This window comes from Solea solea, chromosome 14 (genome assembly GCF_958295425.1).
Source record: "Solea solea chromosome 14, fSolSol10.1, whole genome shotgun sequence".
NCBI lineage: Eukaryota > Metazoa > Chordata > Actinopteri > Pleuronectiformes > Soleidae > Solea > Solea solea.
This window is the reverse complement of record NC_081147.1, coordinates 18586687-18614264: the sequence shown is the minus strand read 5'-3', so window position 1 is coordinate 18614264 and position 27578 is coordinate 18586687. Positions and strand designations below refer to the sequence as shown.

General features: G+C 40.4%; 1 protein-coding gene across 3 annotated transcripts in view; it reads left to right on the top strand.

Annotated features, from left to right (window-relative positions):
* macrod1 (mono-ADP ribosylhydrolase 1) overlaps positions 1–27361 on the top strand; it is a 111341-nt gene extending 83980 nt beyond the window's left edge. Inside the window, exons 6-12 of one of the 3 annotated variants that reach the window (XR_009242077.1) lie at positions 11567–11688; positions 13418–13448; positions 16236–16309; positions 20144–20225; positions 23612–23641; positions 26269–26361; positions 26874–27361. Coding sequence is in view for 2 of the 3 variants with exons in the window: in XM_058649236.1 (XP_058505219.1) it covers positions 11567–11688; positions 13418–13448; positions 16236–16309; positions 20144–20225; positions 26874–26908 (344 nt within the window). In the remaining variant the exon portion in view is untranslated. The remainder of the gene's footprint in view (positions 1–11566; positions 11689–13417; positions 13449–16235; positions 16310–20143; positions 20226–23611; positions 23642–26268; positions 26362–26873) is intronic. The other 2 variants (XM_058649237.1, XM_058649236.1) reach the window with 2 other exon arrangements.
* Positions 27362–27578: the final 217 nt, after the last annotated feature.

The window sequence follows — 27578 nt, the reverse complement described above, 5'->3', positions numbered from 1 at the left end:
GTTGGTGCTATGTAATTTTGAAAAGGCAGTCTTATTGCTGTCATATTTCTGTATGTGACCTTTCCAAATTTTAGAGCACAACTCATTCATTGTCTTTTTCATTGCTGAGTTGAGTGGCTCTTCTGATTTGGCCCATATAGTGCCAACCAATGAAACTACTCAGAACAAATAATGGTCAGTGGCGGATTGATTGAAGCACCCATAGATCTGAGGGCCATCTGTCACAGCCGCTGTGTTATGATTATGAGTGAAATTGCAGTGATGTGTGTTTTGTACATTTTGATGAAAGGACTTACAACAACTTAATCTTATAAGCACTACAGTGTTTTTATTTGGGAAAAAAAAACATGGGAAATGGGAAGCCTTGTTCACCCTGTCCAATACTTTTTTTTTCCATTCATTCAACCATTAGATGTTGTTGTTGCATAGCAATGCTATAATGACCATACAGTATAATTATATCTCAATCACTTTATTGGACCCCATCTAGAAAATGGCAGCTTTATTTGAATAGCACATTTTATACACAAGGGTACTTTACCTAAAAACTAAATAACATTTAGTCTTCAGAATCTGGCAGGAGGTGTTGCCTAGAACGAATCCGTAAACAAAACAAGAGGATCATGTACATTACATTAGGCCACAGTCGATCATTGCACAGAACATCGTATTGTGGTTTGATGAGGCTTGTGATGAAAACAGTCTTCAGGGTAATATTCAAAAGGCCTCACATCTGTTTACCCACAGAAAACGGTTCCTTCCTCTATTTGAAAGTTCAACCTTTTCAGCTCCACAGAAGCAAAGATACAAAGCCTCACTAAAATGCAGTCACAGGCTAATGGCAGCCATTAATTCATATTGCACTCTAATGTTCGTCTGCAGGCAGTTTGAAACATCTTTTCTGCACAACATAAAAACTAACGTGTTCCGCGCTCAACATGAGCACATGTTAATGTAATGACGATTTGCAAATATTAACCTCTAGCAGGATGATAAAATATGGCCATTACATGCATATTTTTGCACCGTATGCAACTACCACAATGGTAACTGCTGTTAGGTGGAAAATTGCTTGTTGGGGAAAAAAAACGCTAGTGCACAATCAGCATGAACAAACTGGTCTGATGAGTTTCTCCCTCATTAATCAACAAACATGAACTGAAAAACTCCTTGGGAAAAGGCCATACTTTTTTGTTTTTTATTTGATTTGATGACATAAATGCTGTTACATTGGTGGAGTCCATCAGTTTTTTACATCTACTTCACACTTGGTGGATCATATGCTTAGCATACTGGAAAGTGCAGTGTCAACAGTTTGTAGTAAATCAATTAAGGGATGGGTTCTCCAGAACCATAATGTCATTGTTGTTGATACTGCCATTTCCAAGATTTTCAGAGATAAACCTACCAATTTTGAAGTTGATAGACGTCCATCATTTTCTACATTTCATTCGTTGAATACCTGTACATTCAGTGTCTTATCTTTGAAAAAATGCACAAAAGGCTTAGCATCCATGGCGATCTTTAGGGCTAGATTGAGACAAGGTTGCATCCTCAATTTATTCCGGCAATTTGAAGAATCCACCAATGGTATAGTTGACCCCCGTGACTTGTGTCAATTTATAGTGCCCAATTAACAATGAGCAATGGGGTTTGGCTACCTTGCTCAGGGATACCTCAGCCCTTGACCTGGCAGGGACTCGGAAGGACAACCCTCTTTTTACAATCCAAGTTCTCTTTCAGCTTGGCCATGGAGTGCCAAAAGATGCACATCGATATATCCAAAAATCGAAGTGAGTTTGTGGAGACCTTTTTTGGAGACTATTTACAGAAGAAAAACGTAGATCCTAAGAATTGTCCTGAGACTGAATCCTGCAGGTAAAAGAAAACCCTGATGGAGAACTGTGATGGATGTGTTAGTAAAGATGAATTTAAGAGGCTTAATATGTTGCCAAGGACAGAGAATAACGGAGCAAGTGCAATGTGGCCTTTTTCCCTCCAGGAAATAAGAACAGCATTAAGGGACATATTTTACAGAGCAAGTTCTCAAGTGTGTGATGAAGGTTTTTTTTTAGTTCTAACCCAGCACTGGTCCTATGCACAAAGCCACATCTGACGTTTGTTCAATAATGGCACTCAGCTCGGCTCGGCATGGCTCGACTCTACTTCAGTTTGGTATCTACTTGTTTTCCATTACTATAGTACCACCTCAACATGGGTGGAGTCATCATATCACGGCTGCATAAAACTCCTGTGACATTGTTTTATATGCGACACAAACACACAAACTAATGACTTGTAAAGCGTTTATAATCAGTATACTGAATCACTAGAATCAGTTAATTAAAAAGATTAGCTCAGTACTTCCTGCATGACCAGAGCACAGACCTGGTCTGACACAGTCACTAAACTGAAACGCGGCTGAACGGGTTGTGATGCAGCTTGCCACTCGCGATCGCCAGCTTTCGGCAGTGTGTTCGTTAAATACACATTTCTAAAATATTGAGATTTTAGAAATTTGCTTGCTGAACGTTGGAAATTAACACATGTTTTAGGATTTTTAAGTCTTTTCAACGGATCTACAGTTCGGCATTGTTCAGTTTGATTCTTGTGTCAGACATCGCACTCATGACTCGACCAGTGACGACACTCTCTGACCAATCAGTGGCCAGCAGTCTGTCAACAACCTCGCCAGAGCAGGTACGAAAAAAGTAGAGTCGAGCCGAACCAAACTTTCATATACTCACAGGCTACTTTATTAAGGACACATGATGCCAGGCCATGTGTGTACATGGTCACAGTTCCATTCATACTAACATGAGGGTCCACACCAGTGTAGCATTCCACACATGCTTATTCAATCTCACATTCCATTCCAGTAGTGGCAATTTCTCTCCAGGCGTTTGACCTCATGTGTATGTCCTTGTATTCTTCAAGTGCTGGCAGACCTCCTCACATAATCTCAAGCAAGCACCCATGGTTACTGTCTTCTTCTTTGTCTCATTTGACCAAAAAACAATAGTACATCATTAACTGGACTGGAAAGTGTTGTTACCTGGATACGGTCCGTGCAGACTCTAACTGTAGGTCTGCTCCTCCTCTGCTCCTCCAAATTGGCAGAAGAAGAAATATACATTACATGGACCACACAGCAGTGTACCGGCTGATACTGTTGCCTCACAGCAAGAAAGTTCAAATTCGAGACTTGGTCAAAACATGCAGAGGTTAATTGGACACTTTGAATTAATTGACAGTAGGTGTGAGTGTGAGAGCTGGGCCTAAAGTGGCAGGAGTTGCATGGTGTGGTCTTCTGCTGCTGTTGCCCACATCCTTCAAGGTTTGACGTCTTGTATGTTCAGAGATGATCTTCTGCATACCTTGATTTTAACAAGTAGAGTTACCGTCATCCTCTATTGTCTTGAACAAGTCTGGTCATACCTGGATATTTTCTCAACTTCCGACCATTTTCTGTAAACCCCTGAGATTGTTGTGCATGAAAATCCCAGTAGATTTCTGAAACGCACAGATCAGCTTGTCAGGCGCCAACAACATGACACGTTTACAGTCACTTTTTTTCTGGCGCTCGGTTTGAACTTCAGCGAGTCGTCTTGTCCATGTGTACATGTGTGTGTATGTTTTCAGTGCTACACACACACACTGTCAGTCACACACACTTTCACAAGTCACTTGTCGGCTTTATCCCGTTAACACTACTGCTCACACACATGCACTATAACACATTATCCACAACAACCTCCTTCACACATAAATTCCTCATACATCCCAACATGCTCCACTAGCTTTCCATCTCCCTGTCGAGCCCCCACCCCCTCTGTGTTTCAGAGTAATATGAGCCAGCAGCCGTAACATTGTGGTGGGGAGGAGGGGGGGGGGTGTTGATGTATGGTGGAACTAAAGCAACCCTGCCGATCGATAATGTAAACAGGAGCAAAGAGACGCGGTAAATAAGGCCGACTCCTGACAGAACTGTCTACCTCAGGTGACAGAGAGAGAGAGAGGGAGAGGAGAGGGGGGGAGAGAAATGTCTAATGGGGGAATGGCGGGAGGGAGGGCGAGGATGCAGGGGTAAGATTATAGTGGGATGAGAGGGACAAAGTAGAAGTGATGGGAATAAATAAGGTAGAAGGCTAAAGAAAGGAGAGGGAGGGATGTGTAAATGAAAGAAGGGATGGAGAGGAGGTGACGGAGAGATGGAGGAGATGTAATGGGGTGAGAGGAAAGGTGGGATGACTGGATGAGGTAATGTGATGGAGGGAGAGAGGAGAGTGGTGACAAAGGACAGAGAGAGAGAGAGAGAGAGAAACATTGGGTGAGTGGAAGGAATAGATGGAGAAATAGGAAAGAGGAGATGGAGAAAAATATGGTGGAATGTGGAAAAGGGTGAAATGGCTCTGGTAAACAAAGAGGTCAGAAAAACACACAAGTGGGTTAGCAAGGAGGAAAAATCACCATATAGATTACAGTTGAATTTTAGCAGAAATACATTATATATGTGTGTGTGTGTGTGTGTGTGTGTGTGTGTGTGTGTGTGTGTGTGTGTTATAGATTTGTGAGGTCCAAAAAATGCGAAAAACCCATCTTTGTGGGGACATTTTGTCTGGGCCCCACAACTTAAAAGGGCTTTGTCATGGTAAAACCTGGTTTTAGGGTTAGGGTTAGAATTGGGTTTAGGTTAAGATTAGAGGAAGGGTTAAGGTTAGGCACTTAGTTGTGATGGTTAAGTTTAGGGTAAGGGGCCAGGGAATGCATTATGTCAGTGATGTGTCCTCACTAAGGGATAAAAACAAGCGTGTGTGTATGTTTATGTAGCAGTGACATTTAGCAGATGACATGCAGATGAATGACCACCAAGTGACCCACTGTTGAACCGAACCCAGCACAAGACATGCTGCGCTACACATACACACACACACACACACACACACACACACAGAACAAATACTCACCCTTAGTTTCTTGACTTTTGGTGTAGTTGTGAGGTAAATGCACACAAGGAGATGTAAACAATCACACAAAAATACACCAAAGGTTATTGTCATGACTGCAATGTTCTCTGTTTTTGGTTCCTTTATGGTTGACTGCACGTCTGACCATGGCATAATTAAACTCTGATGTCCATGACTGTTTTATCTGCTCCGTTAAAAAAAAATAATGACAATAAATTGTCATTTATTTCATTATGTTGCCCGTGGACAAGAGGAAAGGAATTGGGCTTGTAACTGCAGGGTTGTATACAAATCCTGGAACTGGTCAATAAGGGCCGGGGTTCTTTGAGCAACGGGTACCCAATCCCCCACTGCTGCACCTGTGTCTGGCTTGTGTGTGTGTGTGTGTGTGTGTGTGTGTGTGTGTTCACTGCTGGTGTGTAATAAGGATGGGTTAAATGCAAAGGTCAAATTCACTATCACTAATTGGTGTATGTGCAAAAAAAGAACTCATTTTAATAAATGTCTCTGCTGCGTTTGCTGCTCACCAAGTGATGAATCACAATGGTGGTTCTACTGAAGCTCTTAAGTTAGCATTTCTCTACCACTGTATTCTTTCTGATGTGACAGAATATGTCTGTGTTTTCCATCATTGTGTCGCTGCAGTGTTGTGTTTTAAGGTATTTTTAGATAGACTGATGTGGTTATGAATATCTGTACCTTATCACCTTTATGTTTCAGTCTTTCAGGGCATTGTTGTGTGGAGTTTGCATGTTCTCTCGCATGTGTGCGTCTCCAGTTACTCCAGTGAGAGTGAAAGGTTGTTTGTGTGTTGGCTCTGTGATGGACTGGCGACCTGTCCAGGGTGTATCCCGCCTTTTCCTGATTGACCTCAGGTTCCTCCACAACCCTTTAAAGGATAAAGTGGTTAGAAATGATGAGAATTATCGATGTGATGTTGTATTTAGATATTTTTTGATTTGCAGCCAAACAATATTATCTAATTATATTACAAATTGCTGGTGTCCAAATTAATTTTGCGCAAGCTGTTCTTTAAAGAGAAGAACTAAGATCAGTTTGATGAAGAAAATTACAGAAATGACTGTGAATAGTACATGTGACTGTAAATGAATCAGACTTAAGGTCAGCTGAACAAAGCATCATTAAAAATGTTCCACCTCCCATTCCATACCATATGAAAGACATGACCTTTGATAACCCATACAATAGGAGAATATTGGTGTATAATAGGCATGTCAATGCCTAATCAGCTTTGATTGGAGCACTTATTATTCTTTCAGTGGGAGTTTATGCTCCCAGACTAAGTGATTTCTCAGGGACTGCACCCTCCTTCATCAGCAAACATGTCATTGATGTGTTGTCACATCTTTATTCAGACAAAGTTTCTCCAAGTTCATGATTCCACTTTAAGCAGAACTGCTGCAGCACTCTGTGGTATAGACTTCGAACCCCACACTTCTGGTCTTAGCAGGATCACTGAAACATCATCTGATGAAGTTTACTGTTTTAAAATACCCACACAACACTACTTAGAAGTTCTCCAATTAGTGTCCTCAGTGGCGGCCAAAGAGTCTGGACTGTGTATAACGGTAACCACACACACACATACACACAAACACACATACTGTGTGTTTACTTGAAGTCTGCAGACATCACTGTTCAGTGTTTGTACAGAACATGGATGTTAACTCACTTCCTGTTCGACAGACATGTGGAGGAGGGACGTTCACCTACTTTCTCCGCATCTACAGTGTGTGTGAGAGTTCTGCCCTGCACTGCTACACACACATTATTGGTGTTTGTACAGCATTTGTTCGGAATGTTAAGGTAAAAGTGCCGGAACTAAAACCACTTGTTTAGTGTTAACAAGGACAGAAGTTACATTTTGCCCTCTTCCTCTCTATCAGCCGTACCTGCAGCCTCACAACAACTGGAAATAAAGAGCTTTTGTGTGGGTTCTTGCATTGAGGTAAGACAAATCTACTTCTGAGCAAACCAAAGGCAGAAATGTAGGAGCAGTTACAATTATTCACGAGTAAAAGGGTTATTTTTATTTTAAGTTATGCTAACTTTGGCTCCCGTGCGTCAACACGCCTAAAAATCAGCGGAGAAACTGTTTACTCCATAATTGTTTACTCCATCCATCCATCCATTTTCTTCAGTTGTATTTTTTTTCACGTGTGAAGAGGGGAATCTTTTATTTAATGACTATATTTCTTGATGTAAAAAGAACTATTTATTCTTACCATACTCAGATTCAATGTTACTTTAGTGAAAAGTTGTTGTTTCAATTAAACCTGTGATACAGCCTAAACTAAGTTTCCTTTTCCACAGTCGTTAACTCTGTTTCAGGTTTGTATCTGAAATACTTTGTTCTAAAGAAAAAAACAATGTGGAATAGTTTTCTGGCAGCAGCAGCTCTGGTCCACTGGCTGGCTGTAATGAGCAAATCCTGCATCACTAACCAAATATCCTCCATTGATTGTGGTTAGTTGGCACAATTTCCTTTGTCAGTGGCTCCAGCTATAACAATTTCTTACAACAAGCCTTTGGAGAAATCTCAGGACGTGGTTTGCGAGAGCACATTTCAGGCTTTTGTTATGAATTTCTGGTTGTGAAAATGGGATAGCAGGTTTTGAAGCATTAAATCTTTCTGCTGAATGTACTCCAGTCCTCTGCGGTTTGGATTTAGCAGCTTTCTACTGTGCAATCGGCAGCTTGCAGCTTTAAGTAATGTAGTGATAGCGTCTGCGTCTGGTTCACTGCAAGCAAGAACAGCTAATAGTTAATTCAGAATTAATTAGAGCACTTTGCCAACATGCAAACATATGTAGACTAAACGACTGGGGTTGGGAATTTAGAATGCCCTAAAATGTCAAGCACTGCAATTCAAACCTATACCTTAATCTGTTTATACTTTATGTTTTTACACGCAACGCCTATCTTTCTACATTGAGTAAAATCCATTATTATTATTATAAGAATAACAATAACAATGTCATTGGAGAGATGATCAATGGCGACTATCGTGAGTGTTTGGCTCATCTCTGTTTATTGTGGCTTTCATAGACTACAGATAAATTCGAAAGCCATTGCATTTCCGTCAATGTGGTCCACCTCTTTTTCTCCATGGATATTGTTTATCTGTGAGCAACGAACGCCCGCTCAAACATGATTGGTAAAACTACGAAGGAAACCCAAAAGTTTTTTACGTTTTTTTGCATATATACATGCAGAATGTGTTTGTTGCATAAAAAAGGCGTTACTAAATGAAGGTTTGGCAAAGCAAGCTTTGGTTAGGTCGCGTGATGTCAAAGCTATCAATGGTGCAGATCGGTCCAGCTGCGACACTTGATTTAAAACTGAAGTGTCAAGATTGATCTGTTAAGGAAAAATCTGAGATCATCACACCGTGGAATGCTGTTCGGGAAAAGTCTCAACACGAGATTTAATGCATTGCTCGAATTTTTCTGTGTGTGTATAGAGTCAGCAGTCCAACTAGGTCTTATCTCAGCAGTGGGATTCACACTGTGAGCAACATGCTGAGACTCATCAGAATGTGTGCTGGTGTTGGCTTGTAGAGGTTGCTTAAACTCCACTGTAGCTCTCTCATCCTCGCTCAGCTTCTGTTTCTTAGGCGTTCTGTTTTCCTCTCTTTTCATGCCTTCACTTCCCTAAAAACAGTCCTTTCACTATTTATATAATCACAGTAAAGTAGTGTTTCCAACAACAAAAAAAACAAGCTGTCATTAACTTGACAGAGAAACACGCCATGAATGCGTTAAGTGTTTGAGGGAAAACAGTGTAATAACGTTCAAAGCAAATAGAGACTGTAGAAGACATATTTTGCTGTGAACCTGCTGAGAGAAACAAAGAAAACTTTTTTTCACTTTGGATTGTGCCAGACACACTCTAGGTGAGGCTTTTTCTATTTGATTAACGTAGAGAAAGCTTCTTTGGTGTCATGTTACATCCTCCGGCAGCCATGAAGGAGGTCATCAGGCTAATTGGCTCGTAGCTCCAAGCAGCTCACTCAAATCTACTTTTTCCAGACAGTTGGCTTTTATAATTATAGACAATACATCCGTGACATTTGAAGGTTTACAGCCCATTTATATATTTTAAATTATTATTTGCATGTAGCATGTAAAAGAGTGTCAGCGGTGCATTAATGTTAAACTAAATTGTTAGGTGATCACACACCTGTAGAGTTTTTCCTTTACATCTTTATTTTATGGTTATTAACAAGCACAATAATAATGGTTTAGAATGAACGACTAGATCTCAGACATGTGACCAAACTAACAGTAAGTAAGTTCACGCACTTTGACGCACATTTAACTGTGTTGTGGATCAGTTTATAAAGATTTTGTGGTCAAAGCCCTTGGCTCTGGAACTCCCTGCTTGATCTTTGAGGCAAACTGAATCAATGACATCTTTCAAGTAATCTTTGAAAACCCTTTTACTAAAGCCTTAGCACATGTTCTCATTGCAAGCGTGTCTTAATTGTTTGTATTGCATCGTTATTTTAATATTATTTTACTTACTTTATTTTAGGGATTTAATTGCCTGCTTTATTGTCTCCTCTGTGTAAAGTTATGTGTAGCCTTGATGTGAAAAGTCCTACAGATATTATATGAGTTTATTATATTATAATTATCTATTTATCCCTTTAACACCTAAGCGTCAAAATATCTGTCTGGATTTTTCATAAAAGGGCCAGAAAAGGTATGTGAGTAAGTGTTTTTGCCCATTTTTGCAGAATAATTTTCAGTATCTGACAGTTATTTACAATTTACTGCATGTTAAAATAGTGTATTAAATGAAGAAAAACATGAACATGAAACAGTGGCATGTGTAATCACTGCAGACAACAAGATGTCAGAATCGTCCTTATTCTAGTGTAATTTGGCTACTACAATGGGACCTGATGCAATTTCAAGTTTATAATTGTGTATCTTCAATTTGATGTTACAATTTCATCTACAATTTTACATAACATTACATATTTCCCATTCTTTAGACAGTTGTCCGAGGTGAAAGATGGTGTTGGGGCTGTTTTGTCAGTTATCAGTCAGTCCTCAACAGAGTCTCAATCCTCTAATAGTGCCGTAACAGCCGTCACAGTTTGTGAAAACATTTACAGTGAGTGAACTCACATGACATAAACTCTGTCTCTGTATTGTTCTGCCTGTAGTAGAAATAATACTTTCTAATATGTATTGAATGTAAACTGCGGCTAAACCCCAGTATGCTGCTGTTCTTCAATTCATGCAAGTTATGGAGTAACGTCAACACTAGTGTTTTTTTCCGGTCTCGGTCTTGTCTCGACTTGGTCGGTCTTGTCTTGGTCTCTATACCCTCTGGTCTTGGTATTGTCTTGGTCTCGGTTTAGGCGGTCTTGACTACCTTAATAATAGCTTTGAACCAACAGCATTGCTTCCCAGGTTTTCACCCAAACTGAGTAACCAGGCAAGAAGTGCCAAACATTATTCTAACAGAGAGAAATGACAGCCTGGTCTTCTCCAGTACTTCATCAGTCTTTAAGCCACTACAAGTAAAAGGTTTATGAGTGTCTTTTCCCTTGGAGTTTGCACACAACATTTCAAGGACTTGTAGGACATTAGGGAAAAGATGCTTTGGTGTGAACTGTATGGTCTGGCCTTGATGAACAGGGCTGAGAGGAAAAACATCAGGGGGAAAAAAAAACAGTCCCTCCAATGACTGTAATTGTTCTGACAGATATTTTCTAAGCGATCGATCACCTGACTAAACCTGGCCTCTCTTTATAGTGAGGCATGACAGTTGCAGCATAATGCTGTGGGAGTGCTTCTCAATGTCTTCCTCCGTTGTTTTGTTTGTTGTGTTTTTCCATTCTTCATGATTGAGCGTGGCCTTGGCCTGGTGTGTGTGAAATGAATGTGTTTGTGGTATGTATTGAAGTTTGTGTGTATGGGGGGTGTTGTACAGTTGATGTTAATGAAAGGTGCTATACAGTTACACATTGACAGAGATGCGCGAGATTGAGGAGATGTTTGAATAAAACCCTCTCTCTAGAGTTCAGACCCATCTGACATGGGTAACGGTTCAGGTTTCAGCGGTAACAAGAAACGTACAGCCAAGAAGATGATTCTGAGTGGATTCTTGACAATTCTCAGACTGTACTTAAGTGGCTTAGCCAAAGCTTAGTCCTAAACCCCATAATACATCGGTGGAGAGACCTGAAAATGGCAGTTCAGACACTTCTCATTCATTGTGACAGAGCTGGAGATGATCTGGCTGGAAGAATGCGATGACATGTCCAAATCCAGGCACAGCATGTGTAGAGCTGAAGCCTGCTGCTGAACTGTTTTTTATAAAAATACCAGATTAAGGTCTGAATATAAATGACACCACCGGCATTGTTACTACATATGTATAGTATAACAATACCTTCAATTTAACACATTACAATTATTTCAGTTGTGAGGCTACATTAATTAATACCGTTTTTTAAGTGATTTGTTAAAAGTGGGACAAAATGGAACATGTACATGTGCATAATGAGCATATTTTACTCTTTTTTCTCACTTTGCTTCATCATCTCATCCTGCTTGCAGATGTGATCCACACTGTGGGGCCAATTGCTCAGGGAGGAGTTGGAGAGGAGCAGCGGAAAGCTCTGAGGTCCTGCTACGACAACAGCCTGAAAACAGCCACGGAAAATTCTGCACGATCTGTGGTGAGAACAGACGGATGGAGGGATGGTGGAAGCCGAGATCAAAAGGAAGCGATAAACCTAAAGAATAATGACAACAAAAACCCGAGAGATCAATGTGATTAAGGTTGAAAAAAAAAAAAGGTTCAGATGTGCAAAGGCATTAAAGTAATGTAGTTAAAATAAAAATGTGAGGTAAAGACGTGAGGATTTATCAAAGGAATCCAAATTCAAACTGAGATAGATGGAGGACAAGAAAAAAGGAGCCGCAAGTTGGAGTGTGGAAACATGAAGAAAGGCTTTATGAAACACACCAGGCAGGAGGTTTCGCAACAAATTGAAGTGTTAAAGTCAAAGAAAGACAAGAACATAATGTCACAGGTACGGTGTAAAAATAAAAAAAAGACCCAAGGATGGAAGCTTGAGAACAGCTTCTGTTCTCAAGCTTTTTACTAATTGCAAACTTCATGTATTTTTAACTGTAGTTAGTTAGATTTACAATTTACACTTCTTTATTGCTAAACATTGTAGTCGTGTTCTCTTGCAATCGTAACGTAACGTGACTCACACCACTTTGGTATTGGCATTATCAATATAGATGAATTTGAAAAAAGATGTTATTGTTTGAAATCAGGTGTCTGCACGAGCCTTACTGCAGCTGTATGTAGGGTTGGGTACCGGTTCATAATTGAACCGGTATCTGTATCTGGAATTCAGTACTGGTACCGACACGTAGCTCTCACATTCTCGCGTGCTCTCCCAGATATTTCAAGTACCGAAATTTGGCACCGATTCATTAAAAGTGAACCTATACTCGGGAGTACCCACGCGAACCGGTACCCAACCCTAGAAGTATGACAAAAAAAATGTCTTTAAATCTGCTGATCAGCCACAGCTTTTTTTGTTTTACCCGGTGTGGTAAGTTTCTTTTTTTACTGTAACTGGTTCACTTCCATCAATTTCTACCTTACCTTTCATCTCGGGGAACATGTGAGTCATGTCTGTTCTGACTCATGCTTGCCAGCTCCACAGCCTGGTTAAATGACTAGTTCTGGAGGCTCAGGGAGCTTCCTGACATCTGCTCGCACTTCTTTGTTTGACAGCAGGTTGAGAATCTGCCAGATTTTATCTGTTTTGAAGTTTGCTGGCTGCCTGGCTCAATTTAGAACCAAGATTATGGCGTCAACCTGCTTAATATGGATTTCATCGACCTAAAGTTGTCCTTATTGCCATTTTTATCATTGACATTGTTAATCCAGTTCATCTATCTCTAACATGCTTAACATTTCCTGACAAGGTTTTAAATATAAGCCCGCTCACAGGTAATAAGGCATGCATATACTTAAATGTTAAGTGATAATAGACTCCTTATCTTCCAACATGAGACATGTCTTAACTTAGTGCTTGAGCCTGAAGGATAAAGTCATGGTAGAGATTATAGATTGATGTTTTTTTGTTACAAAATATGTACAGTATACATAAAAGTGATTTGCTCAGTGATTACCACCCTGCGCTCCATTTGAATGACCACAATAATCCCTGTTTATTGCTGCTCTAATATAATAATGTAATTCAGGAGGAGAAGAAAGTGGCTACTAGTTAGGAGGAGACCATCAAGATCCAGCAGAGTGTTATTTTTCCGCATGTATACGTGTGTGTGTGTGTGTGTGTGTGTGTGTGTATGTGTATAACCAGGCTGTTATATGATCAGCAACAGACTCTAACCACTTTGTGTGCCATCTTTTCTCTGCAGGCTTTCCCCTGCATCTCCACTGGAATCTATGGTCAGTGAGTGTGTGTGTGTGTGTTGGATTATAATCTTTTTTTTATTCAAATTGCTCAGGGCTTTAAAGTCCAACCATTTTTGTTGAGTTCCAGAGAAATCCATTTTTATTTTACAACAACAAATGCTGTGTTTTCCATCAAGGGCTTGTTTCGGTCTCTGTGTTCAACCAGAGTGCTGAGGCACCCAGTGCCTCCTGTCACATTATCTCCTGCAGCCCAGAGGTGGTTCTCGATTAAGGCCTTAGATTAAGACTGGCAGATTAAGATAGATTAGACCAGAGACAGTGTTAGATTGATGGTAATCCCCTTCACACTGGCAGGACAAAGAGTTAAGGATGGTGTTTAAACACTCCCCAGGGTGGGCTGGTTGTTGACTCACTCTCCCCCGTTGCTAGAAGGAGAAAAAAGGCCAGAGTTCTGATTGAGTGAGTTTATCCATGTCCTCCTCTCTATTGAGGAAGTTCAGAGTGTAACACAAGGTTCTAATTCTCCCGTATACAAGCAACTCTGCAGCTAGAGTTTGTTGAAAAAATAAAAAGGGGGATTTTTCTATAAGAATTGTTTCAGACAACGTCTCAGTAAATGATGTTTAAAAAAAACATCAACCACTTCTTGTTTTTCATCTCTGCTCATTTTGACAAATAGAAAGAAACACATTCTCTGGGGTTTGTAGGTAGCGCTGTACTCGGATGTGATGGAAGTGAAAAATAAGGTAGAATGACTAATACATTGGTAGTTTTTTGAATAATGCTCCCGTCGAGTGGATTGACAGAAGTTGGAGTTGAAGGTCTGACAATCAAACGGCTTTTCAAGGAATTGAGTAACTTTGCGTAGATAACTGCTGCCTTGATTACTTTCAGTACAAAACCAGTCCAGAAAAAGGACCAGACCATTCATCATAAAAATTGCTGGTCCACTCACAACCATCTACCATGTGTCACATTTGATTGATGACTGATAGAGGAGCAGTCAGAGAGAGAATTTTCATTATTAACCAGGATTTCTGTACAGTATTAAACGACCTGAAGTGAATTTTTTGTATCTAACAATGACCCACTGTTAGAAAGTGTTAAACCCTCAGTCCGGATAATCGAGCAGGGGTCCTAATTCTGAGAACCATGTAGCGTTTTCAGATAATCAAACTGAGAGCTGCAGTGGAAGCAGGAAGCTAAACAATCTGGCAAGGGACTGATGAAAATGGATTGTGTGTAAAAGCTGAGGGAGTTAGGTGGGGAACAACAGGTGAAGGAAGTTTGATGATTGACTGACAAGGACGAGGGGCAGGATCTGAAATGACAGGATAGTTATTAAAGCTGGGGACGCACGACAAGAATGTTTGCCCGATTTTACCCACGATTCACACTTGGGCCAAGTCTGCACCGGTCAGCAGTAGTTGGCGACAGTCGGCATGGCTGGTTGGCACAGAAATCTGTTAGTGTGTAAGGGTAACATACCCGACCCGACCTCAGTCGCACTCGATCAGACATGTTTGAATTTTTGGAGCCGACTCCGGACGCAATCAGGTCGTGCGTCCTGATAACCGACCCAACTGCAAACCTGTGTTGCCAATGAAGAAGAGTAGGCAGGACACAGGAAATAGTGCCAGAAGACGAAAATGACAGGAAGTAGCGGGAACATCAGAACATCAATGGATGTCGATGTTTGTTTACCCTTTAAACTGTCGCTCTCACGATCATGTGGTCTGTGATCCCTCATCAGGCGCAGTCGTTGTATGTGTGATCCCCAGTCTTTTTAGACTCTGCTGTTTATAAAATCTGCTACCGGTCGGCGTAATGTGTACTCCAGGTCGGTGACGACTATGAAAGTTGTGTCGTGTGTCCCCAGTTTCAGCAAGAAACAACTGAGCTGAAAGCTCTGAAAACAGAAAGAATACTGATTACTCATGACATAGAGGAGTCAGGTCACATTTCCATACAACTTTTATGTTTGGGCAGTGGGGTCGGTTGTAGGTCGTCCTGTGGCCGTTCAAATGATCAGTAGTATTCCAGAACCTTTAACAAATGTGAGCCAGTTTTCTAATGCCAAGCTCAGACATGTTTGCATATGTCATAGCAGATTACAAACGGCAGGATATTGACCATCATGTTTGGTGAAAGAAAATGATCTTTCCTCCCTGAACATAAGACACACGCACAAAGTGCTGTAACTGCCAGTTTTGAATATTGTCGCATAATAATTGAAATAAGACAAGGTTAACATTATTCATTCAATTCATTTCCTTTTGGGATTAGTGTATGATTGTACTGTTGTAAACAGAGACCAGACCACTTCATTTTGATAATAATAATAATAATAAACATGTTTTTGAAAACCATATTTGGCCACTTAGACACAATATCACACTGCAAATGCTTCTTTTGATTCTGCATTGTCAGAGTACATCGCTCAGGACAAGTCTGTGCCCCATAGTGTGTTCCTCTGTGTTCTGATATTAAACCTTTATTGATGAATAAAATAATTACTTTGCAGAGTCACACCGTTTGTTTAATCGCAACAATTTGGCCAGAAGATGAATTTTCAGTACCTAGTTTGCATCACTGGGGAGAAACACTGTAGGGTATTTTATGTCTGCATAGTAGGCGAGTCAGGATGTGAAGAAGTGATAGAATAGATAGAATAGCCTTTGATAGAACAGTGTAAAGAAGAACAGATACCTGTGGAGGAAATAACATTGCGTTCTGAATGAAAACACAGAGATCTGTCACTGTGTCTGTTCCTGCAAATTGTTTGTATAATGTTGATGTTGTGTGTGTATGTTTGTGCAGGATATCCACCTGAAAAGGCTGTGCATGAGGCGTTGGCAACTGTGAGGGAGTATCTAGACGAACATCATGACAAGGTAAGTGTGCGTGCGTGTGTGTGAGTGAGAGAGAGAGAGATTGTCAATTTTTTTCCCTACCATTTCCTCTAGGTATTATTCCTTTCACAGCTGTTGTTTTTGTTTTCTGGTGAGAGCAAGGAGAAGGGCGAAATGAGGAAAACACACACAAACACACACATGCGCACGCTCCCCCACACACACACACACACACACACACACACACACAATAACATACATTCAAACACACACTCCCAAGTTCTGACTCCCGTGCTCATGGCAAAGTCTGTGTTTTAATTAGCTCCTTACGGGACTAAGGCCGACTAACACAAACACACATGCGGCACACTTTCCCTCCGGAGAAACAGTGAGCAGAGAAAAGAAAGACCAAATGATGGAATAGATGACTGGAGGGGAGAGACGGAGGGGGGGGGGGGGGGGGGGGGGGGGGAGGGGAGGGGCGATGGGTGATTGAAACAAAGAAGAAACTTTCCAATCAGTCGTTTACATGCTCTAAACTCTCCTCCCCACTCCCTCGTTCACTTCAGAGGTCTCCTCCCACTCCTCTTTTTAATCTTTCTCTCTCTGTAAGCACCGGGCTGCATCACCTCCCAGTGAGGGTGTTGACGATGTTATTGTTAGCACTGGTGTCTCTAGAGTCTCTGCAGCAATACCGGTCGACTGATGCAACCCGCCGCCGCCGCCGCGCCAAGCTTAATAAGCAAACATTAAACATTACATGATTTAGCACGGCAGACAGCAGTCAACAAGCTTTAAATGGCTGAAAATAAGAAAGAAAAAGAAAGCCAAACCAATGAGGCATTTATTTACGTTCTGCTGAGAGGAACGTGTGTGTGGTATTTTTTTGTGGGCGAAAAAAGGTTCATTGTAAACAAATGAGATTGTGAGATGAGGTTCATTTGCATGTATATAAAGTAAGAATGTTCCCCAGAGGAAATTGAGTTTACTCTTGATTTGAACTGCTTCAATTTAACATGTTTTTATTTTTTTTTTTTTTTACTGTTTGTTTTGTTGGGCTCGCTCTGGCTTGGAGAGCTGTAATGTAGAAAATGAAATAGAAAATTGCCGACACATTGAGGCACAAAATGGACTCAAGAAAGGGCAACGTGCCAACATACTGCATCAAGTGAAATAATCAAAAAATGTAATCATGAATTCATGAAACACTAACAAAGCTGTTGAGAAAGTCATAAACAAGGGTTACATTTTCTTTACACTGGTGTCAAAGTTGACCCCAAATATTCAACCCACAATAATTGTATCACATTTTCAACAGTTGCGTCACTGACTGGCTCTCTCAGGGATTTTAATCACATCACATGATCTTTATCTCAGCCTTGGGGGTAATACTCATTTACGACCACAGTTAGACCGGTAGTTAGCCGTACATGCTTTTTTTTCCCGGCTCACATAATGTTAGTGTGGCTAAACACACTGTTGCGTTAAACATCATAAGCAAGCCATTCCTTACACTCTTGTCCTTGTGACTGTGGTTATTTTGGAAACTCAAAAAAATGACACCACCATCAAAGCTGTTTTGCAAATGTTCAAACTGGGTTTGACCTTTAAAACTCATTGCAGTGAGCAGGAATGCAGGGGAAAAAATAGCCGAGGTTATTAAAATACTCGTGTTTTTGGATCACAGCTCTGTGTCCAGAGCCTCTTTCCTCAGAAGAGCACAAAGAGACGCTTTCGTTTCTCATGCGACAGTTGACTCCAGGCAATCTCTGTCTCTGAAACCCTCTGCTGATATTGGCACTTTTTATTGTTTTTCATTGTATGACATTTTTTTTTATGTTTCTTTGTGGCGTAGGAAGTTTTAGAACGGCCAGTAGGAACAACTGCCCACTCTCTCCCTAAATGTCCCTGTGATTCATCAAAATCTTCATCAAAGTTTTTCTGTGAACTATCCTAATCTGATCGCTCAAAGCCTCCCTGAACATCTGCTTCTACCTCACACACAGCGGGACAGTGAAAGTAGCTGCAGACAGACTTTCAGTTTGAAGAGGATATAAATATAAGCTTGAAGAGATCCCTGAAAGATGGGCAGTTTGAAAAGAGCTTTGGATGTTATTATTTGCTTTATCATCTCCTGGGTCCATGTTGAAATAGTATCAAAATGAGCTTTTGGCTGATCATATCTTCTGGAGGCCATTTTGCACCTCCCTTATTGCAAATGTGTGAGGCTGCAAAATGGAATCAAGTGGATGAAACGTGTAGAGGTCAGAGATTTCCATATCTGCTCTTTTGACCTCCTTTCAAATGCTGGCAAGGGATAGTAGTTGTGCAACAAGCCGGGACTGAAAACCATGAGCTGCAGACTAGCGGGCTGCTGAAATGTCTTTGTAAGCAACGAGACTTAAACTCCAGGCATAAAGTCAAAGAAGTCACAGCTTGACTGTAAAATATACCACCTTCTTGCCCAGAAGAGAAGAATCGAAACTTTTGTAGCAACATCATAATGGTTCTAATATATTTGTTACAATCTGAGAAAGAAGAACACATGGTTTACGTTTATAAAAGCTTTTTTTTTTTTTTTTTTACTGTAGCCATCATAACTTTGAATCATCAGGCATATAGTGTTATGTATTGTGCTGCACTGTATGTCCAAATATACACATCATAGTGTAGATATTACAGTGTACAGAGCCGGCACCTAAGAACACAAGAGCGCAGAGCATAAAGATGGTTTATTGTCATAAAGTAGCTGCACTTACTCGACCGGTGTCTTAACAATATTTGAAAGTTATTATCTTTATGGCCGTGTGTGTGTGTGTGTGTGTGTGTGAGTGTGTACTTGTGAACCAGGAGAACAGGGGACTTTGGTGTCATTATACACTCACGAAGAGGGGACTCCACGTTGAACAGGGGACATTTTTCAGGTCCCCTGTTTGTCATGCTTTAAATCAAGCTAAATAACCTGACATAAAGCATTATTTGTAACCCTTACTATAACTAGTTCATTCCTAAGCCTAACCTGAACCTAACCACAACTGGAATCATAGCTCTAGACTTAACCAATTCCTCAGAAATTAAGTTATGTCTCATTAGGACTTCATAATTCCCTCTCTTTTTCTCATTTCGATTTGCACTTAAATATGCGAATAAGTGCAGTGGTAAGAGTTTTATCAAATGACGATGACGATTTTCGGTGTATATGTGATTGAAACATCACTCCAGCTTCTGCATTTCACTGCACTGGATGAATAGTGAAAACAGCCAGAGAGGAGGCCCGTGTGGAGTGATGAGGAAACCACAATAATCCTTGACTTAGTGCAAGAAGCAAATATTAACACTCTCATAGATAGTAAGCAACAACAAAATGCTTTTTGATCACACACTCCAGGATCTCGCTTGACGCTCTTTATAGACATCATTAAGTTGTGCCTTCTCATCCGTCTGTGGTGACTTCTGTGCCACCCACTGCTTCTCTGGAAACTCACTCCTAATATTCGTGTAGCAGCGGTGGATCGGAAACACACATGAATGCTTAAAAAATGTAGGGAAAAAGTGCCGGGAATCCACATTTTAATGGAAGCCAAGCTTCTTTCACACACACACACACACACACACACACACACCAGCACTCACTCTTGTAGGCACTGTGTTGTAGCATGAATATAATAGGAAGCTAATAGCAGAGTAATGGACTGATGCATTAGCTGCTTCCTCCTGATATTCAATTCAATTTTATTTGTACAGTGCCAAATCACAACATACATTATCTCTTTTACATTGTTGCTTTCCTGTAATAAAGGTCTCTCTCTCTCCCTCCCCCTGTGTGTGTGTGTGTGTGTGTGTGTGTGTGCGTGTGCGCGTGCGTGTGTGTGTCAGCTGGACAGAGTCATCTTCTGTGTGTTCTTGCCCACGGATAAGGAGCTGTACATGCAGAATCTCCCGCTCTACTTCCCTGCTGGTGAGTTGACTTTCCCACTTTCCCTCTCTCTCACGCACACATACACGTGTGCACACACACACACACACACACAACTGTATACAGTGAGGACAACTCAGCTCCAACGCAATTGAGCTACAAGCACTAATGGAGACACACAGTGATGTCATTCCCTGCAAGCTATTTGTACATACAATACAATACACAAGGCCAGAATACTGTGTGTGTGTTAAATGTGTAAAAATGAAAAATCTACATTCCAAATAAGAAACGTACACTTTTCAAACGACTAATGCATTATTGAATGATTTCAGTGCGCGAAACGATTTCACCAGAGCTTTGAACTCATTCAATGTACCAAGGGCTTGAGTTTGAAGTTCAGATAGTAATTTGTTCTATGTATTAGGTGCTGAAAATGAATCATTAGGAGTGAGCACTAAAAATGCACCTAATACGTCCTGGGATGATCAACATGGTCGCCCTCTAATATTTTATTCTTACCAGTTCAGGTAGTTCTCAGTCTCAGAAAGCTTGGTGACACCTGATATATGCACACATGCACACACAGGTATTTAAATTACCGCTACTACCATTAAACTAACACTTTCCATATTTATTCCCCCATTCATGCATTATCTTTAGGTTAATAACTATTAAACTAACAATTTAAACTACCACTACTTCTACTACTAAACTACCTCTTTCTGTATTTTTTCACCTCTTCATGCATTATCTTTAGGTTTATAACTATTAAACTAACTATTAAATGCACAATGGCATACTGTAGGTCAGGGGTCTGCAACCTGTGGCTCTTCAGCACCTCTGCAGTGGCTCCCTGTAGATTTGAAAGAAAACCAAATATTTGATATGCACGTTTGTCTTTCAGAGTAAACACCTCTTATTTAGAGATTAAGGCGATAAATAAAAGTGTTTTAATACAAAGTGTTTGACAATGTTACATATTATGTGTCATATCGTCTATGTCTCCGTCAGATGCAATATTTAAAAACCTCCTCAAACTCAACCGACCTGTGTTTGAAATATGGAAAGCCATTCCCAACACTTTAGTGGGTCACTTTTTATTTGATCAATTTTCCACCAATAATGGAAGGGCACAAGTAGGTCTACATAGTTGTAGTTATAGTTAGGCCAACAGTGTTTTTTGTGTGTTTTCCTATGAAATGTCAACAGTTTTCTTTTTTGTAGTTCTTAAATTTCACAAATGCAACAAACTTTAGTTATTATATTTATATATAAAACTTTATACATGAGGGTTTTGCGGCTCCAGATTAATTATATTTGTGTGCAGAGGGGTCAAAAATAATGGCTCGTCTGATACTAGAGGTTGCAGACCCCTGGCATAGGTACACAGGTGTGTTTTACACACACACAGACCTACCTACCGTACATGTTGAAGCTGTGAAAAACACTTTATTATTAGTTTATTTGTTCAGTCAAGTGAATTCATCAGAACACAAATTCCAGTGATGAATGTCATACAATAATTGAGTCAGACATTCGACTTAAGTCTCTGTGACAAATAGTGCAACGAGTGATCTGTGTTACACATAGGCGGTGTTGTGTTATGGGGTGGAATATTTCACTGAGAGACATCGAGATGTAATCCACTAAATCTACATTTATTTATTTTTTTGAGTTATTGGACTACTAAAAATCCGACAGATTTACTCTTCTAACATATATTGAAACAGACACTTACAAATGTTGGGGAGTGCAGGAAAGTACCATACATCCACATTACTGGTTTCAGGGATACAGATAAGATAATACAAAAAAGAAAGACTATCATTGGGAATTACACCTTTGCTTTGACAGCAACATCATGATGTGTTCATTACAGAGCTGGACAGTCTCTGAATAAACATCTACAAACTATATTATCTTTCAGCACCTTTTAAAGCTCATTAATTAACATCTCATTTATTTTTAATGTGTTTACAAACACTACCATGCACAACAACTTTATTCTTGGCCCCTGTGTAAAAATGTGTTACATGCACATGTGAGAAAAAGAGAGAGAGAGAGTGTCATGGTTGCGTCTTGTTGTCAAATCATAAGTTATTCATGCACTGAAGATGTTTAGTTGTTAATGCAAAAACTGGATTACCACCTCACGCTAGACTAGCGGTGGGTCAAAATATATATATATCGTCGTCCTTCCTCGTGCAATGCGATAATCCATTCGCCAGTTTAATAAACAAATGAAGGCACTTTAAAGCAAGCAGTCCCTGCCAGTTTCACTCGCGAGGTGTAGAAGTAATCTCGAGTTTACAGCAGGATAATGGAGGAGAAAGCTACGTTAAGAGATGCTCCATCCACGTTCAATACGTAGACTTTATGCACTTTGTTCTTTATGTTGTGTATAAATAGAGAAATTCTGCACTTATAACTTTTCACACAGACTTTAGTTCAGTCTTTAGTTAGACAGATTGGTGTATCGCTATATGATTGTCTTGCAATATATTGTTATCACAGAATCGTTGTATCGTGATATTATTATTATTACCCTGTGATTCCCAATCATGTTACATATTTTGTTGTGTGTGGTAAAAAAAAAAAGGCAAGAAAATGTGCTTTATATCACAGTGTTGGAACAATCATAAAAGTATGTAAGTAAGAAACACGTTCCACCTTCTCTATTTAGTTTGCTCGCTGCTTTCTCTCTCAAAAAGTCAAATTCAAAGGGCTTTATTGGCAAACAGTAGGGAAGAACAAAAAAAAATGTGTAGTGACAAAATGAAAACAAGATCAGGCATGCAAAAAAATAATTAAAAAATTGCACGTGTGGAAGTTGTTGTTATAGAAGCTGTGTAACGGAACAACAAACACTTGCTCTGTTGCCATGTGTCGAGACAAAATGAGAACAAAAGGCATGCAAAAAAATATGTATAAATATATATATATAGAGAGAGAGAGGACAAAAAATTATATAAAAAAAAATGCTGTCAGAATAAAAATAAAAATTCTATTGCATGACATATAATATATAATAACAGAGATGTGCAGGGGTGAACATCAGGAGGAGGAAGACCCGGGGCCGGGTTCTCACTCCTGCATCAGAAGTCCTTTTCACAAAATCTTGCTGCTGCTGCTGCTGTGTTTGCACATTGTTGCACTTCACCCAGCAGCTATGGAAGTTTGAATTAGTAAAGTGAGGGAAGCTACAAACAATCACTACAATGAACTATACTTGCCATCATCTCTCTCTCAGGACAAAAGTATTTCCCAAAGTGCTTAATTGCTCTTTATTCTTCAGATATTGTTGAAAAGTGTGTGCTGCCAAAAATGTGCTGAAAATATTTCACCGCTTTTTGTTCCCTGTTGAAAAGTTGATTCTTCCTCATTCACTTCTGTTTTACCTTGATTTTTCATGCCCACCACTTTAGCCTGACCAGTGACAGCAGCTTATTGTTCAGGTAACAAACCCAGTGTGTGACATCATGTGTTGTTGGCCCCTTTTAAGAGGAATAACTGCAATTAAATCTGTGCCATAAACGGGTAGCCTTAACCTTAACCCCTGTGTGAAAAGTAAATAATGTGTCATAGAGGAGAAACACTCACTTTTACTGCAACCAGGACTTCCATTTCGCTCTCCAGTTAAATGGAAATGACTTCTTGCATTTGGTGAATGGGCAGCGTTGGTCTCATTTAAAGTGTTGTTTTTCTGCCTTTGTGAATGTGACAAGTGTCTGGTTCCAATGGAAGGAGCCACGGTTTAAGCCTCTCACGGTCGTTCTGTGCATGTGCGACTCACGTCTCACCTACTTTTCAAAGGAGGCTAAAGCGAATGTAGTGCGCCATCATTGCAGATTGATCTGTGTGGTTAAATGAAGTTTGGTAAATACGTACATTTGATGTTGGCTTGAGCCGTGACATGATGACTTCCCCCATTTGTTTTGATTACGCCCATGATTGATAGAGTTATAATGCCAAGCAGTCTGGGCTCCCTAGGAATGATCAGTCATTCACTCAATTATTCAAATTAAGCATCGGTATTACAACTGCAGCCATAACCTCTAATGTCTCACTTTACCAGCGCTATAAATCAAACTCACCCCTCATCTCCGAAACATTTTGAGACAGAGGTCTCCGCCATCGTGCTTCCTGCATTCGTACAAGTTATTTTTAGCGTTGCTACAGCAACAAACACAAAACCAAGCAAAACTATTTGGAAGTAGTTGCTCCACATAGTTTTTTCATGGCCACACAGTCCTGGCAATGGTTTGGTCACAGTTTTGGATTTACCTGAGTAGGTCACTCATACTTTCATTTCATTCATTTCATTCATTCATTCATTCATTCATTCATCTTCTACCGCTTTATCCTCCACATGAGGGGCGTTCAATCCCAGCTGACATACACCCTGGAAAGGTCATCACAAGGCCTCATTCACATTTTCTGGCTTATTTATTTCCAAATAAATGAAATAAATGACACATTAAAATATCTGCACAGTGCAGCACGGTTGAAACTTAAACTTAAGAAGAATTAATTTTAAATGAGGAGAGAGATGTTATGCTCTCAGCGGCAGTAAAGTCAACAGAGAGAGATGCTGGTGGCTTTGGATATCACTCACTATTACATTAATATGCATGCTGCTCAACAGATATGTATACACTACATGTATATACAGGAGCGGGATGGGAAAAAAAAAACAGCAGCAGACACAAGATGAAAAAACATCTTAAGCTAAGGATTTAAAGCACTTAAATTATATGTGACAGACAAGGAGTTTTAGAAGAGTCAAAGGGGGAGAAAAAAACCCATTTTATTCAAAATAAAAGCTGAATCAAACCATTGTTGCTGCCGGTTAAAGCTTTAAACCTAGACGCCGTGGTGAGAGTCTTAGTTTTTTGATCTTTTCTGCAGACAGAATTGGTCGATACCAGAAGGGATTTCTCACATATTTCAAAGCAGGCCTAAGGGAAGATCAGTTGCTAAAAATAATGGGATCCCGAACTGTGATTTCCCTCGCTCTCCCTGCTTTAAACATAAAATAGAAATTCAGTATGTAGGGAGTGTTCTGTCGACACCAATGTAACAACGACTGAGGGAAATGATCAACTCACAGTAGCGCGCTGTACAAATGTGAGTTCATTCCAGCGGTTTGTAATAAGTTCCTTTCACCACACGGAACAAAAGAATGTGTACAAAGTGGGACTTCACATTTATACTCCAGTAAATAATAGAAGTGAAACAGTGGCTGATTCCGGAGCACAACGTCTGACTCACTGCCTCGCTCATATTTCGGAGAACCAGGGATAGTTAACCTAAAGTTTGCGCCGCACCCGCTTTACTAGAACAGCTGTTCTGCTTCTGGGTCGGGGGTTAGGCCTTCCCTCATCAGTCGTGATGTAAGAACACATCACTCTGTCACCACACACACAAAAACAAAACACCGCTATAGTGAGGAACACAAGTTATATAAGTGTATAATTGCTTTATAATAGCCTTAGAATTAGTTTGGTATATGAACTTTAGGCAAGGGTCTGGTTTTACGTAGGCTGCTATCTTGTGCCGCCAAGTCTTTCACAGTCCACTGTAGTTACTAAGTTACACAGTTTGGAAAGGGAGCACTTGCAAACTTAAAGGACACACATTTTTTCCTCCAGACATGAGACAAATACACATTTAAGCTCAAACAAGCTCTCGGTTGCTTGACGCTACATTAACATGCAACTCACAAATAATTACAATTATGTTAAGTGCAGATCAAATAACTATGTATAACATGAAAAGTGTCATTTGTAGTGACAAATGCAATTATCACCCGCGCCACAGAGTGTTTAACATCTTTCAACTGTGATTTTTTTTAACCTGGTAGTTGTTTTTAGCAAAGGGGGGAAAAAAAAACTCTGATACTGATACTGTACGCAGACTTTTTTATAACCAGGGTTAAAACAGCAGCAGCGAGTTTATGGGGGTCTTAATACACTAAGTTGCGTTACTGTGTGTTCACTTAATACAGCTTTACATGGAGCGATGGAATCATTATTTTTACGCCATCTGTTTTCTGACCTTTGTCATGCGTGCAAATCCTCAGCCTGTGAAACTCAACACGTGAAAGCCCTTTGAAATCAGCACTTTCACATCTCCACACTGGGTCAGCTGAATAAGCAGCGGTTGTTCTCCAAAGGTACACGTGTCCCTGAAAGAAAAAAAAACACAAAGTCAGTGGTAGCTGTTGGTGTTTTTCCCCCTCCTCTAATGGATGTGCAGCAGATTTTGTAGCAGCAGTGAGCAAGCAGTAGCGGTGCTTGGCTGGTAGATGGAGTGGAACTGTCTGTCTGTGTCTGTGTGTGTGTGTGTGTGTGTGTGTGTGTGTGTGTTTATGTGTGTTTGTGTGTGCGTGTGTGTGACACAGCGGCTGCAGGCAGTCCTCCAAGTCTCCACGATAAACCTTATGTGTCTCTAACACCTGGCACTTCCCACACTGGCTGTCTGTTTGATGTGTATGTGCATCGGTTTGCATGCTATGAATGTGTCTGCGTCCATGTTGGACTCGGGATGACTAATCCTCACTAACGGATCCCTCTGCAGCAGCCAGGTGCTCCAATCACCAAAATGCTATTCTTTGTTGCATGAAGTTAAAATGGTCACCTTCCCCATATGTCACTGTTTCTCTCTCTCTCTCTCTCTCTCCGTCAGCCTCCCCAGAATCCACTGTCAGGAGTAAACTCTGAGAGTGGATCTGTCAGATTGTGTTGCCGTGGCTACACTCTTGTCTCAGCATCCAGACTCTTCCTCCTCCTCCTCCCCCTCCTCTTCGCTGTTGACGTGTATCCAGACCTTCTTCAGGTGGAAGATGTGATTGCTTTTTCTTTCCTCCTGAAGGTTAAGGTTGTTTTGTTTTGAGGCGCACACACTGGTGCTTCCGCAGATGTCGATTACGCTCTCTGTTTTCTCCCACTAATGGTTTCAGGTTGTGAAAGTTTTCAAAGTGTGCAATGACAGCGACGGTGTCTCTTTCCGCACAAGTTCCCGTCGTCAGAAAGGATTTCATCTCACCGTCGTTATTAGCGTCTACAACATTTGTGGGTTCTAGTGTTGAATCTGAGCCACAGTGTGTGAGATTCCACTGTGTGCGCATGTGTGTGAGACAATGATCAAAGCTTATTAAAGGGAATCGCACAGGCTTCTTGTGTGCGTCGGTGTGAATTGATTATTTCTCGAGATGCAATATGAGTCAGTGAGCTGAGCACCACAAGGGAACACTTGACATGAATATTTCCTCCCTTGTTTTCTCTTGTCTGAAAGTGATGGAGACAGAATGAGGGATTCTTCTGTCCCTGCAATTTGACGATGAACGATAAATAGTTTATCTCTGAGACTGAGATTTTATTTTTTTTCTCC